The following is a 14,989-nucleotide window of genomic DNA, read 5'->3' on the forward strand; positions in this document are numbered from 1 at the left end:
TGTTACAGGTCCACTTCACTTTCTTGCAAAGTTACTTGGTAGGTGCTGCTTTTCCAAAACATTCAGTTTCCAACATCATACAGAAGTGAAATACTTTTTCTCACATGAAGTGTGTAAGAAGAATATAGAACTTATGGGTAATGGGCCCACACTACAACCCTTATCTTTGAATTTCCATTCTTTTCTTCAGGCTCTAAACTCTTACTTTAAAAGTGTGGCTACCCTGCACATGTTGCCCTCTCCCTCCCATCCCTTTCTTTGTGGTTTAAGAGATAAAGTCATAATGGAAGGAGGTTTCACCACTTTTGCTGAATGTAAAAACATTACATTATTCTGTTATTCTGAAGCTCACTGATAGTATGAAGATGACAACTGAAAACCAAGGATAGCATTTTCTTGTTCTACTAGTAACAGCGGGCTTCTTTGGTTGGGTTTTTCAGTTTAGCAAACTCCTGATATAATTGTATTGTATGTGGCTCTTGAATGTCTTACCTTCGTTTCTTTCTCAAAATAACATTCTTCTTTTCCCTATTTTTTATTTTTGCAAAGAAATTGTTTTCTGAACTATTCAGTTTATACTGAAATAGAGTAGATCACATGCATTTGACAAGTTCTATTTTTATATTATTAAAATAACATGTCAAATGAATATTCTTCTAGAAATGTCACACATAATATATTGACTCCACTACATTCCAAATTAAAATAAAAGCAGTTGAGCTTTCATCCACTCACAGACCTGACCTGCAGAATAATCCAGGTTGGAAAGGACCTCTGAAGGCCACGTAGCCCAGCCTTTCCAGTTTGCTCCAACCAGGGCTAGCTTGGATGTTACATCATCAAACAAGGGTTCCAAACACTAACTGCTAGTATAATTGCTTGTTTTACACTGACACCCATTTACTAGTTGTGTAACATTTTAGGGTAAGGCATATCTGCTTGTAGTATGGAAACTACATTGTAGCCATAAAACTACATGAACACTCTACCAAAATGACAAGCACAGCTAATGATCAATTACACGTGCATATGCTCTGGCATACGTGCACATCCCCTATCTAGAAGGTGGAATTAGCACTGTTAGTTCCACTTGCTGTTCCTACCACAGAAGAGGAGTAAGTAGGAATAATAAAGGCAACTTGCAGCCATGCATTTTCCCTTGAGAAAGTGAGAAGAAAACGTCCTCAGCCTTCTCAGCTGAGATGTGAGGAAATCTTACTTTCTAAGGTGTAGCCTACAGCACCTTTATTATCATTTTGAGCTTGCTAGAATGGCAGCAGTTGTGAATGATAATATTTGCAACAAAAAGATGTAAGCCTTGTAGCTGTGCCTTTAGTTAGCAACAAAATACTATGATACAGCTAATTAATCATGTTGCAAATTTGTCTCAATGTTTAAAAAAAAGATAGTTCTTTCCCATGAGAATAAAGAGTGAAAACTCATTCATTTATTGCTGAAATAAAAAAAAAAAGCTCCTTTCCTAGCCTAGGCAGCAAAAGGAAACTGCATACACATTTCTTCTGGCCCTGAACTCCTACTAGCTTCACAGGATGAGCTCTAATTTAGTATTTGCTTCCTAGTACTGTAATTGTTAGAGATGTCACTCAAGATGTATTTTATGTAGGAGCAACAGCACATGTTCCTGCCTGGCAGAATTTGGATTATTCATGCCCATATTGCAGCAAATTTCACAGGCTCTACAAAAACATGTCTAAATTGGCAAGCTACCAAGACTTGGTCTTGTATCTTCTGCACTTTGCAAGAGAAGGGTAGGTGTCAGCTATCAAGTACCCATACTGAAATTTACTGTTATGAGTGACTCCTATGAATAATTGATTAAAGAGTGCAGGGTATCTCAGAGAACTGGTAATAAGGTGTGACCTCTTCCACCTTAACGTTACTGGAAGAAACTAGATAACTCTTCCTCTATACAAACTGACAGAAAATTACTAAATCATCTCAACCTAAGTTAACCTGCATCTACTTTTCAGACTGAGCTCACTACTGCAGGATGTAAATTTCCCTGTGATCAGATGTCAGTAGCAAAAGCTACAAATGGCATCTTTAGGAAAACATAATCATTAGAAAACACATCTACAGATGGCCCTGGAAATTTAGATACATTACTCAGGGTGGGTCTTATTACTCCTAGTGGGCTTATTCAGAGGGTCCTGATAGACATAGGCGCACATACAACACGGTGCATATGAGAACTTCCAAGATTTCTCTTCATGCCACACCACTTATCTACACAGAAGACAGGAGTCTTGCAAGGCTGTCAAACTTAGACTTTCTATTACTTAGCATACAAGCACTGAAAGAGCAGAAGAGGAATTACTCATAGATTTCACAGAAAGCAGAATCTATGTTTATGTAATTTTACATGGTTTAAAGATAAACACAGATGTTGCTTTTGCAGACACCATATTTATAACACTATTTTATCAATTATGCTGTGCTTCAGACATGGAAAAATATTGTCCATTTATTCATGTTAATAATCTGTAGATAATTAAAATAATTCTTACAGATTTTAAAAGGTTTCTTGACAAAATGTGAATTTTCATACATTTAGTCAAACTTAGGCTAGAGGCAAAAAATACATGAAAAAGGTCAGCTTTCAGATGACTAAAAAGTAGTTTGGGGGGTTTAAGCAAAATATTTTGAAGATTTTTCAAGAACACAAAGTATTCTCTGGCTGTGATTTCCACTCAGAAATCTTGTTTTCCACTAGTTTTGTGTTTTGGGAATGTGCTCCAAAGCAAACTGGAGAAACTCCTTGCTAAAAGATCATATTGCAGAGGTAAGGCCCTCTGCTTTTACAATGACTGTCATCTGGTTTTTAGATATCAAGGCTATCTCAGTAGGGGAGCTATTTTGGGGGTGTTTTTGCTTCTGGTGGGAAAATCTACTTAAAAGGAAGTGATTTCTCGGGTTTGTGTCTCTGATAATTCACAAATATATATATATGCACGTACATATAAAATGCCTCCAGTGGTCATGTATTCCATCTCTCTGGCTGAGGCAGGATAACTAGAATTTCTGCCAAGCAGCTGTTCAACTAGCCTTCCTAAAAACCTCCAGAGACAGAGATTCCACCACCTCCTCATTCACACTGTATTTTGAAGAATGAAAGAAAGCCTTAGATGTTCTCTATAACATGAACTGAATCATACAATGTAAATATCTATAAAGTGAGATTTGTCTGATTAGCTGAGATAGAAACATTTAATACTGATGTCAGGTTTTTGCCAGATAAAATCCATTCTGTCCTTCCCACAGAACTGAAATAAATTCAGATCAAATCACACTGTGATGCCCAGCATGATTTGCATGCTGCTAATTAGTTTCCTTCTAGTTTTAACAAGAAGATTATCAGGCTTAGCAAGCCTGATAGCAAGCTTTGCTTCTTTCTTTCCTGGATTCCTCTATCTTATTTTTAGCTCTTTCTTTTCCTTTATATGCTACAACGCTTGCTTTTCATGTTACTGTTTCAGCTTCTGGAACACGCTTAAAACCACATTTTCAAACAGCAATATTTTCTTTATCCTAGCTGTGACATGAAAACATCACCATTCCCTGTCTCTGATGCTTGCCCTTCTTGTGATCCATTTTATTTATTTTGTGTTTAATTCATGTCTACAATAGCTCTGGACATTTTTTCCTGTTGTTTTCCTGACTCCCCACTACCGTCACTCTCCTGGGAATTTTACATGAGTCATTTAGCAATATGTGGTAGTAGAACAGCATAGTTACACTGTATGAATTAATTTTCACCTTTGAGAGTAAGAAAGAATGTAAGTGTTGATTCACTTTCAACTTCAATCTTCACATCAGCTGGCTGAAAACCCCACTGCTGCAGGATGGTATGATATTGTGTCACAAATCACAGGACTCTGTTCTGAACATAGTACATTACTTATACCATTAGCATTACACCTAAGGTATACTTAAATACAACTCCACTGCTCAGCCTCCTCCACCTTTGCCCACAGTATCATAGGAGACCATATTCAGCACTGATAATAACCACTAATCTAGGTATCTTAGTTTACAAGTAGGTTTGATATCTTAGGATGAACAGAAGGAAATTTTACTGCTTAAAATGTGCCAGTAAGGAAGAAAAATGTAGTTTGCAGCTGTAGTGGAAGAGATTTGATGCTTTGGGAACTCTGCTTTCCTCACAAATCCTCTGATGAGCATGGTTTTTTCCTCTCAACTTCCACATTTTAGAACTTCCTTTCTAAGATCAAAATGAACTTTTTTTTTACCAGAGGACATGGAACTTCCAGAAAAGATTCTCTTCCTTGCTGCATGACCTTTATTACAGAAAACCAGAGATAAGATGCAAAGGCTCAAATCACTTGACTGTTACTAGTACTGAAGACCTGCTCACTTCTGTATTGCATTTCACTCAGCAGCCTCTGGCAGAAATGCTCAAGAGATCTCTTGACAGATGGAGAGTACAGTTGTCTTCCTTAGCAAGGACAGTGTGTATGGCTTGTACCTTGATTATCCATATTCCACCCTTCTGTCTTTCCTTCTTTCCACCAACCGCTGCCTTGACAATCCCTTCTATGTTGCTTCAATGCCTTAACCTTTCACAGCTAGACCTAATCAGACACATCTGCTCACATTTTTACTCAAAGCTTTACATGCAAAAGCTTTATGCAGTTAAGACCTTCTTAAAAGTAGCTGACTGAAGAAGAAACCCAAGTTTTCGACTTAAGAATCCTCCTCATCAAGCTTTACATTAAAGACTGCTGTGTAACATTCCTAGAACAAGTCTTAGGTCATACCCTTCACCTAATATAATGCTGGGGAAAGGGATGTGAGGGAGCTGGACTGACCTTAAGATAGAAGTCACAACAGGCATAACAGCAATGCCAGCAAGAGGTGTAACAATGCAACTTAGTGCTGTTGTTTAGTTCCTCTCTTTTGGGTCCCTTTCTCTCCTTGATTGTCAGAGAAAGCAGCAAGTGAGGTCCTCAAGGTGAAATCAGAAGTCTAGTTCAGAGAGGAAAATTAGTAAAAAAAGCAGACACTCAGCTGCTACAGAGGCAGGAAGGAGGTCTTGGACGCTGCTCTGCAGAGTTTCCCCTTTGATGAGGGACATCATGCCAGGAGGGAGGCAGTACAGTAATCAACTCTAGCCCTGCGTTTCACCTGTGGAACTAGTCTAGTTTCACCTATTGTCAGGCCAGGGTCTAGGACTGGCATTCCAAGCAGTCAGTCTGTCTAATCCCCTTCAAAATCCATGCTGTTTTTGCCCTCAGCAACAGCAAATGCCAGACAACAGTCTGGACAAAAGAAATGGAACATTGTTTCTTAACTCTGCTTCTGCCTGCATTTTCAGTCCACAAAAAATGTATGAGATGAGAATTGCCATTTCCCTCAACAATTGTACTGTTTAGTATCTGAATCACAATGATGCTTTTGCTTATGTAGAAACAGCAGCCTCTGTTCCAAAATGATTGTTTAGTTTAAAATTCTGCATGTTTAGATCGTCAGACAGGCTAATGAAGGTATTTTTACCATTTTCTGAGGACTGGATCCTGCAGCTCCAAAGCTACAGTGCTTGCAGTGCTCTGCAGGGTCAGATCAACAGTCACCCCAGAGGCTTTAGGAGCTGTCATCTCTTTCGTGAAGTCTTGAAGTGAACAGCCTCCTAATGAAACAATGTAGAAATGATGCATGAGGAAACATTTCCAGTGTCCCTCAGAAGCTTGTGAAGTTAGGAATTCAAGGGGAAATGCTCTCCAAAGCATAAAGAAGCCATGGAGGAGCATCTTTTAAAGAAACTATAGATAATAAGAGATTTCTACATTGCCCCCATACTCAGTACAACCAAATACTTTGGGTTAGAACATTTTTCAGGAGGAATATGTCCAAAAGTCTAAGGATTCCAAAACCATGCCCACCAACCTATTGCATTTGTTGCAGTAAAACTGCTCCACTTTTTCTGCTATCCATGATCAGACTGTAAGATAATTCACTGCTTCAGAATGCACAACTGTCAAATTAAAGGACGTTTCCCTCTCCTCCAGCCAGCACATACTCTTCTTTCAATCATGACTTCAGGCTGTCTTACTTAACCAGTCCTAACTCAGTCCTACCTCACAGGGTATTTCAAGATCTTACCCTTGCACTCTGTCTGCAGTAAACGTTTTTGAGGTTCTAGATGTCTCTCATTCGGCTGCTGTCAGTCAGGTCAACCTCTGACACCTGAATTCACTGCAGAGGGGTCTCAATGAACCTTTAGTTTGCTTCTTGCACAGCTGCCCATGCATTCATTCCTTGCCAGCCTGGATGTGTTTCATCTTTGCTTAAATCACTTTCTCCTCTTTCACGGTGACACCTACAACGACTGAGTCACACTAGCATATGTATGCATATTTAGTATTTAAACACAGATCTGTTCAAACTCAGCAGCAGGACTCTCGCTTCACCCTCACGGTGTTAACATCCTTGTGTTGTCAGTTCCACTGGGGATTGTGTACTCCTTGGGGCAGGGAATATGAAATGTTATTCTGCACTGCATGGAGCCTAGTAAACTTGGGCACCCTGCAATGGCAAGTTACGGTATCAGCTGATGATCTGGGCTGATGCTGACAGCTACCACCTCCATCCACCCAACTGTGCCTGCTGCAAGACAGCTCTGGCTACGCTGGAGTCAAGAGGCATTTGTTATGGTGCAGGGCTGGAAAGAGCCGAGGGGAAGACAGTGACCTGTTGCTCATCACTCCAGACATGCTACTACCAGGCTGTCCCTGGGGGCACAGACCCAGAACCGGTGCCCATGAAACTTGGAGAGAAATGGCTACATCTGAACCCGGCTGGACACCCACAGCCCAGGTAATGGGGAGCAGAGATGCCTGTTTTGCTGTGGGCATGCTCTACCAAGGTAACATATTACGTCAATTTGATGAAGAGGTAAGAAAAAAGAGGGGAAAATTCCCCAAAGAGGAACTAGGCAGAAGCACATGTTCCTCTCACCGTCGCTCCCCGGCCTAGCCCGCCTTTCCGTGGCCGAGCAGGGCGCCCGGGCCTTGTCAGCACGGCCGAGCACCCGCGAGCGGGGCAGCGACCCCTGGGCCGCCCTCACCGCGGGCGGGAGCTACGGACAGCCCAACACTGCCGCCAGCCGCAGGTCCCAACCTATGACGGGCCGGCGACAGCGTCAAGTACCAGGCGGCTGCAAGCGCCGCTTCTCAGCCGCCATCATCAGCGGGAGGGCACTCTGCCGGTGGCTTCGCGGATTGGCGGACGCACCGGGGGGCGTGGCGGAGGCAGTGCCGGCGGCGGGCACGGCGCCGCGGAGGCACTGAGGCGGTGAGCGCGGCAGGGGGAAGCGGGTCTCAGCGGTGTAGTGGGACGGGTGCACGGTGGCCAGCGGGGCGACGCGGCAGCAGCGGGCCGGCGGCGGGACAGAGGCGGCTGGACGCCGCCGCTGCTCTCAGGTAAAGCGAATGCTGCCGCGGCCGCTTCACCTGGCGCTGCCCCACGGGCGGTCACCGGGCAGGGAAGAAGGGCAGGGCAGTGCGGGCCGTGCAGCCGCCCGGCACCAAGAGAGCAGCCGACCCTGTGGGGAGACAGGCTGAGCGGGAACGCAGCCGCCGCAGTTCCGAGCAACTTTTTCATCCGTCCGGGCTGACAGTGGCGCCGCCGAACTCTCCGTCGCAGCAGGCCTGGGCAGGCCGCCCGTTACGGCCGGCGCCGAGCCCTGGGGGCGGCGAAGCTTTTTCCCCCGCGGCAAGGGGCGGCCCGGGCTGGTGCTTCCTGGTCGAGCAGGGCGGGCAGCGCGACGTGCTGGCGGCGAGGCCTGGCGACCGCGGGGCTGCCCTGGAGCTTCGGCCCCGCTGTGCGGCGTTGGGAGCCGGGATGGTTCCCCCGTGCGACTGGCGTCCCTGGGACGGCGGGTGGAGTGTCCGTAGGAAGCACGGAGGCGGCTGTCGCCGGGGAGCGGGCGGCGCGCCGTCGAGTCTGCCTGTTCACAGGGTGTCCGCTGAGGGCGGCTCTGGCAGCTTCTCTACCGACCCCGGGCCGGAGAGCACCGTCTCGGCGCCGCTCTGCCCTGGCAGCGGAGGGGCTGTGGCCTCCGAGCGGGGCCGAAGCGCAGTGACTGAGCTTCATGCAGCCCCTGGGGAGTGGCTGTTCGGCTGCGGGGACCGCGGCCGGGTGTAGTATTGGTGTGAAACAGCCGGAGGGATTAACTTGCCCGGGTACTTAACAGGATGGAAGATCAGTTTGTTCCTAGGCTTTTTAATTGTTACTATTATTTTAATGATTTTTCTCAAGTGGTGGTGGCGGCGTGCGCCTCAACCAGCGTTGGAGCCCGTATAAAGTCTTTGAGATGTTTCAGAATAGCGCGGGCTTTACAGTGCCCACAGTCACGCTAGTGCACTTCTCCCCTGTGTACATGTTTAAACGCGTTTGCCAGTAGTATCTCCACAGGCTCAAAATGACTCTTTAAAAGACTAAGTGGTATAAAGGCATTAGAACTATGCATCTTCTTAACGATATGTCATGGACCTTATTTTCTTGCAGAAAAATATTTCGATGTGATACTTAACCTTGGCCATCGCCACTTGGAGAGCGGCAGCCTCGTACTTCAGAGGTAACTGCAGCTTGAGTTGCAGGTGTGTAGACACCTAGTGGGGAGAAGAGTTTGTCTCCAAGCAAATTCTCGACTTAAACTCATTATTTCGGTGCCTCTCTGAATATGTTAAGTCTGCTCTTCCATTAATGAAGCTCGTAATTGCAGTGGAAGAGAGGTTAGTGTTAAACACTGTTTCTGTAGGGATTTTTTGAATAAGTATGGGAGAGATGGCAGTATGAGGAGATACGGTTATTAAATGTATCAGTACAAAGGTGAAGAAAATATTTTCTGTCTTCAATAGGGGTGCTGTATCAGTAACCCACGAACACCCTTCTGGTTGAGCTGGTAATAACATGGATTCACTTAACAGAAGTTTTTATTCTCAGTCACCAAAAGAATGCTAGCGAGTGTAGTAGGAAGTGCATGGCTTTGAGTGGAGTGGGGGCCAGACATAATTTTTGAAAGGGGGTGGAGGGAAAGCTTTCAGGTTCCCTTCCTTTTCCACTTAAATTTACAAGAATCTTTAGTATATTTCTGCTAAATTTTAAATTTGTTGAAATATCCAATAAACCATTTTTTTGAAAGATCTGAATTCCTTCTGAATTCAACTCTTTCATTGGAATCAAGCTCTTAAGACAGTAAATAAAAAACAAATGAGCATTTGATTCCCTTTCAGTGCTTCTTCCTTCTTTTCCATTCCACTGGCCAAATGGAAATCCTGTAATACATCATCTCAAATATAACAATGTTTCTTGCCTAAAGTGTTTAGTTTGTTGTTTTTTCTTTCTGCTTAGGATGTCTCCAAGCTATTTGTTTTAAGATTAATCAACTTAAGTAATTTTGAGTCAAAATGTCTTCGACGTAGAGACCATGTAACTTCACTTGGACTAAAGGGAATTTGTGTATTTGGGTCCTTAGTAGAGCAGTAAGAACTGTCAAAGAGGGCTCTTGGGAGGTGCTGCAGTGTTAAGAGGCTGGTGTGGAGAAGCAGTGTCTCTCCCTGCTTAGTGGCTGTCTGCAAGGTTCTTGGAGTCTGAGTCTGCCTCCATCCCCAAACCTGATGGATATCAAGAACAGAAAAAGGCATAAATCCAAGAAATTCAGCATGGCTCACCTGCAGGAGTGTCTTCAGGTATACGAACTATAGATCATTCAGGAGATAGGATGCTGGGGATCCTGTACCGAGGGCAAAAATGAGGAGTGAGTAGTAACTGATACTGCAGCTCTGAGCCCCAGGAAAACCAGATTTAGGGAAACTTTGCTAGTTTTTCTAACATGCAAGTAAACAGGACCTTTTGTGCTATTTGACTCAGGTTTTAAGATTTTAAAATAGGCTTAAAAATTGTCATAAACATTTTTTATGTTACAGCATTTCCAGATCTGTATTGTCAGACTAAGTGTAATGGACAAAACTACTAATTTTAAATATATAGCCATAAAGTTGCTAGGATGCATTTGATGATAAAAGATCATCAGAGTAGGTCAAGTCAGTTAAATCATGCAGTGTTTAGAAGACATGCTTCACTGACTGCCAAAATGCCCATGGGCAGTTGTAGTGAAATAAGTAATTTTAGCAAAACACTTGTTGAACTTGTCTTAAAAAGAAAATAAATATTTTGGAATATTTAACGTAGTCAGGGTAGTAATTTTCTATCAGATTTTACCATGCTTAGTTGGTTTTGATTGGAAACACTTAGTGGCTCTACCACTTAGATCTAAGGTGTGTAAGTGCATTTTGTTCCATTGCTATAAGAAACGGGAGGAACCCATGCTTTTGAAAACCCTTCTGTACAATTGATACTTGTGCTTTAGGTTTTTTTTTTTCTTGTCTGTATGCTTTCCTCTGGTAGAAGAGGCAAAATGAGGTACCAGTGAAACTTTCTTCATGTTAATTGCAAAGTCTGTGAAGAAAACCAAGTGCATAGTTCGGTTTTTTAGAAGTGGCAGTAGGAATTTCTTATTAAAATTTTGGTGGGAGCTGGATGCCAAATCCACGTGGATAGATTTGCAAGTTTTAAAATAAATACTTGTGTGTAGGCTTTTTGAAAAGAGAAGTCTAATTCAGGCTCATAATTCTTTCTACAGCAAAAACTGTTTGCAAGAGATGATAAAGAGATTCTTCAGGAACTTTAGGAGATTTTCTTCTGTGTTCTAAGAGCTGTTGTACAATAAGCTGCAGGGAATTATACTTAGACCTGATGGACTGACTTGGAGCTGCATACAAATTAGGAATAAGGGTCATTCACTGGCAAAGGAAGCCCATATACGTTCTTTTAAATACTTTGTATCTTGTCAGTTAGTCATGTTCAAGGGACATTATGACTGAGACATTAGAGAAAATGATGCGGAAGAGAGCTGTCAGAGGCTTCCTGGTCCAACCCTGTCTACTGGTGTCTCCCTACAATGCAAAATGGAGTGTTTCTCAAAGAGGAAAAAAAAAAAAAGAGCTTTCCATACACTATGTATGTAGCATACTGACAATATTTTATCTACTGGTATTAGATAGACATTCAGGCCTTTTATTGATCTGTAGTTTAGGAATTTCAATGCAACTTTGAGTAGTTAGTGCTTTGATTCTAGTTCCCAGGGTAGCGTTTCAAATCGTGATTGAGCTTGTCTTATTAAGTGATGAAAATGAGTAACAGTTGAATTAATGTTTAGAAAACTTTCACTGTTCTGTCTTTGAGCTACTGTTTCCTAAATATTTTTTTTTTCTTTTTAGTTTTATTTTGCCTTTTTACTTGTATTCTCTTGCCTTTAGGGTAATTTAAGCATACACCCTGATACTTTGCTTCTGCTGGTGTTGCTTAGGTGGTCTGGGTGTGCCTGTTTCAGTTGGTGGTTATATTTTCTAGTGTTATACCATAAACACATTAAAAACCATCTGAAGGATGGGAGCCCCTCTTTATCAGAAAAAACAAGTAAGGTACTCATCAAATGAAAACATTTTGGACTTTTGGTTGTCCTGCAAATGATGTAAAGACCCCTCCCTGCAGTAGGATTTACAGAGTATAGACTGTGCTGAGGTCTGTTGCCCATCCTCACCCTCTGCATAAACAGCAGATTGAAAACCATAGTGATGAGAGTAAGTGCTAATTACAGTGATCCCTCTCCTGGCAGACCTCTGTGGAGGAGTGTTGTAGCCCTGTGTCTTCAGGAAGATAACATGTAGAATCTTGCCCTCAGGTTAGTGTTACTGCACTACAGGGATAGCTTCAGGGCTCAGCCCTCTTCCTCTGAGACTTCAGTGGCCATAAGCCATAGAAGGAAGCATGTCTCATAAGGCAGGGGTGCATATTTTGTTCAAGTGGTTAGACATATATAATTTATAAAGTGAAGGCATTAGCTGGCAGACTTTTTAAAATTTTTTTTTTGGGTGATGTCTATTTTGTTGTTACCTGGGTTTGGATTTTTGATTTTCTTTTTTGGTTGGTTAGTTTTTATTTTGTTTTTTTTCTTTTTTTGTGGGACACAGCCTCTGACAGAAAGTTTAAATCTCAAATTTACTATTATCTAAATTTGAAAGAATTTCACCAGTTTTCTCTTCTCTTTATAGGAAGCGCATGTGTGCAGAGTTCAGTGACAGTCTTTAAGGTATGTGGGCAATCGATGGCAAGTACAACTGAAGTACAACTGGCAGCAAGAATTAGCTGAAGTTGAGTATGGAGACCCAGAAGTGCCAGCAAGCCTGGAAAAGGAGCTAATTGGAAGAGTATTAGTAGACATAGAAGAAGTGGAACACATACTGCTGCAGCTTAACTGAACTGAATAAATACATCAGTGAAAACATCAGCACTGAAATGGCAGATTCTGGTGTTTTTTGATTCTCTGGTGGATTTTATTACTTAGACATTGCTACTGACGTTATTATTCCTCTTAATGCATCTTGACTCTCTCTGTGCATAAAAATATAATTTGACAGTTGCATTTGTCACTGTTTAATAGCAGTTTTGAATGTTAAAACATTTGCCAAGATGAGTGCTGAAGGGTATCAATACAGAGCTTTATATGACTACAAAAAAGAGCGAGAAGAGGACATTGATTTGCACTTAGGAGATATACTAACTGTGAATAAAGGTACCTTGCTAGCCCTTGGATTCAGTGAAGGGGAAGAAGCAAAACCTGAGGAAATTGGCTGGTTAAATGGCTGCAATGAAACCACAGGGGAGAGAGGGGATTTCCCAGGAACATATGTAGAGTACATTGGAAGAAAAAAAATATCTCCCCCAACTCCAAAGCCTCGTCCTCCTCGACCCCTTCCTGTAGCACCAAGTCCTGCAAAAGCTGAAGCAGAGACTGAGCAACAAGGTCAGTACTATTCTTAGAAAGCATGTCCTGTGTTTTTCAGATAGTAGACTTGTCTAACTGTGTGTTTATGTGTATAACACCTGCTGGTCAGCTTTTTTTTTTTTTTTTTTTTTAGTACATGGCTTATTTTAGTCAAGAATTATTTCTTCTTCATGATATTAAATTCATACGTTTTATTACTGTGCTTTGTGTCAGGCACCACAGCAACCCATAACTTTTTACAAAGTATAATTTACAACTGTAAAGACTTAAAGGGAGAATGAACAGGATAGTGTTTATTTTAGGTTTCTAAGAAGCTGGTGGAATTATTTCCCTCTGTGGTTCATCAGACTCTCAGGTGAGAAACTTGGTGAATCTGATAGTATGAACTCAAATAGTATTTCCTATCAAAAAATCTTCTAATAGCAAAAAAATCTGTACTTTCTCACGGAGGCTTACCTGTGGCGTTAAAGGTAAGAGCAGCAAATTATTACTAATTTCTCAGTGTTTCTAGCTGTAGGAAATACAGTATGTTATCCTGATTCTCACAGTGACACCACAGTCCTGGATAGTATCATCACCCTCTGCCTCTACAGAAATGTTTGCTGCATCACTTGGCAAAGTTGTGGTGTCCAGTTATGACCTTTGATCCCACTGTGCCTGTTAGGAATATGTATTCAGATGTGCTGATGATATTCAGTAAAGATAAGAGCAGAAATGCAGAAAATGGTATATGGCAACTAAGTGGAAAACTGGTAGAATAATTTCAGGGTTGGTAGTTCAGGCTTAATAAAGGGTGAACGTGAACTATTTTTTTATAGTGACATCTTTAAGCACTCAAAAATAGCTTGCAAGTGTATAATGCCTAGGTGTGCCTCACTGTTAGAATGAAGGTGGGGACAGATGGGAGCGTAGTGGCATTTTAGGTTATTCTGTCCCTGTTAGTTTGTCCCAAAAGCTCATCTTCTGGTCATTAGAGTCTAGTGGTTCCTCATATAGGTTAATTTTGAATATGGGGAATTTGCATTTGTTAAGAAAATGCTATTTTATCATTACTTGTTTCAGATATTAACATGGATATGAACATGCGCTGACTGGATAAAAGTGACTTTTTTCTTAATCCCCTTGAAATGGTTGTCTCCATCATAGGGTGGAAAGAAAAAGCCTTGTTCTTAATGTGTCCATGCTGTGGTGAAATAACCAGCATGCTAGGCTTCAAATTTAAAAGTTGTATTTTGTTACTTGCTTGGTCTGTGTATTCATCATTGCTTTATGCTCCTGTTTATGGCTTCATGCTGTGAGCTACCCACAGTGTTCTGGGAAGTCCTGGTGTTAATCTCACAGTTTCTGAGTGGACCCTGGGACTGCATTTGCAACAGATACTTGGGGGAATTTCAGCTGCTGAGTGTTACTCTGAGAGGTTCTGCTGTAGATTGGAAGGTGCTCTGCTTAAACATAGGCTTCTCTGCTTCCTTGGGATGAGACAGTGCTCCAAGCTGTAGTGACAAGATCTCTCCTAAACTGAAGTTTATTGCATATAGGCAGAGTACTCTTTGCATACAATGTGTTACTTTTCAGTAGTTTGGGACTGTGGGGATTTGAAGCAAGAAAATGTGCTAGTTTAACTGGGAATCATAATCTCAAAGTCTGCACACATGATCCTACTGTGCTCCAAAATGTTTTAAGAATCAACTTGTAATCCAGCCTTGCATTTTTCTGATTAAAATAACTTAAGTCCCCATTACTTATTTTGAATTAAAGATTTTTAAGCTTCACGTAAAAGGCTAGACACCCTCAGTGATGCCCTACAATGAGGTTAGACCCCCACAACAGAATTAGGAGAAGCACTGAAATTTGAACTCAAGAGTTAGCTTTAATTGCTTTTTAAAGTAATGTATGTTTAAAAGAAGTTGGGAAAACTAGTAGTAAGTAGTCTCTTTACAGATCTTTCAAGTGTAGAGAATTAAGGAAAGAGTGCTTTAAGTCTAGAAACAAATTTGGGAAATATTGCATTGAAAGAATATTATAAAGAAGAAATTTGGAGCAAAATGATACAAAAAATTATACCTGTGGTGAAACCAGAGGTGTGGGCAGAAGTACAGT

General features: G+C 41.9%; 1 protein-coding gene across 1 annotated transcript in view; it reads left to right on the top strand.

The window, feature by feature from the left end:
- Positions 1-12,573: 12,573 nt before the first annotated feature.
- The window catches only part of PIK3R1 (phosphoinositide-3-kinase regulatory subunit 1), a 55,316-nt gene continuing 52,900 nt past the window's right edge, over positions 12,574-14,989 (top strand). Inside the window, exon 1 of the mRNA XM_054398119.1 lies at positions 12,574-12,907. Coding sequence (XP_054254094.1) covers positions 12,574-12,907 — 334 coding nt within the window. The remainder of the gene's footprint in view (positions 12,908-14,989) is intronic.

The sequence above is a fragment of the Indicator indicator genome, chromosome Z (assembly GCF_027791375.1).
Source record: "Indicator indicator isolate 239-I01 chromosome Z, UM_Iind_1.1, whole genome shotgun sequence".
In the NCBI taxonomy this organism is placed as follows: domain Eukaryota; kingdom Metazoa; phylum Chordata; class Aves; order Piciformes; family Indicatoridae; genus Indicator; species Indicator indicator.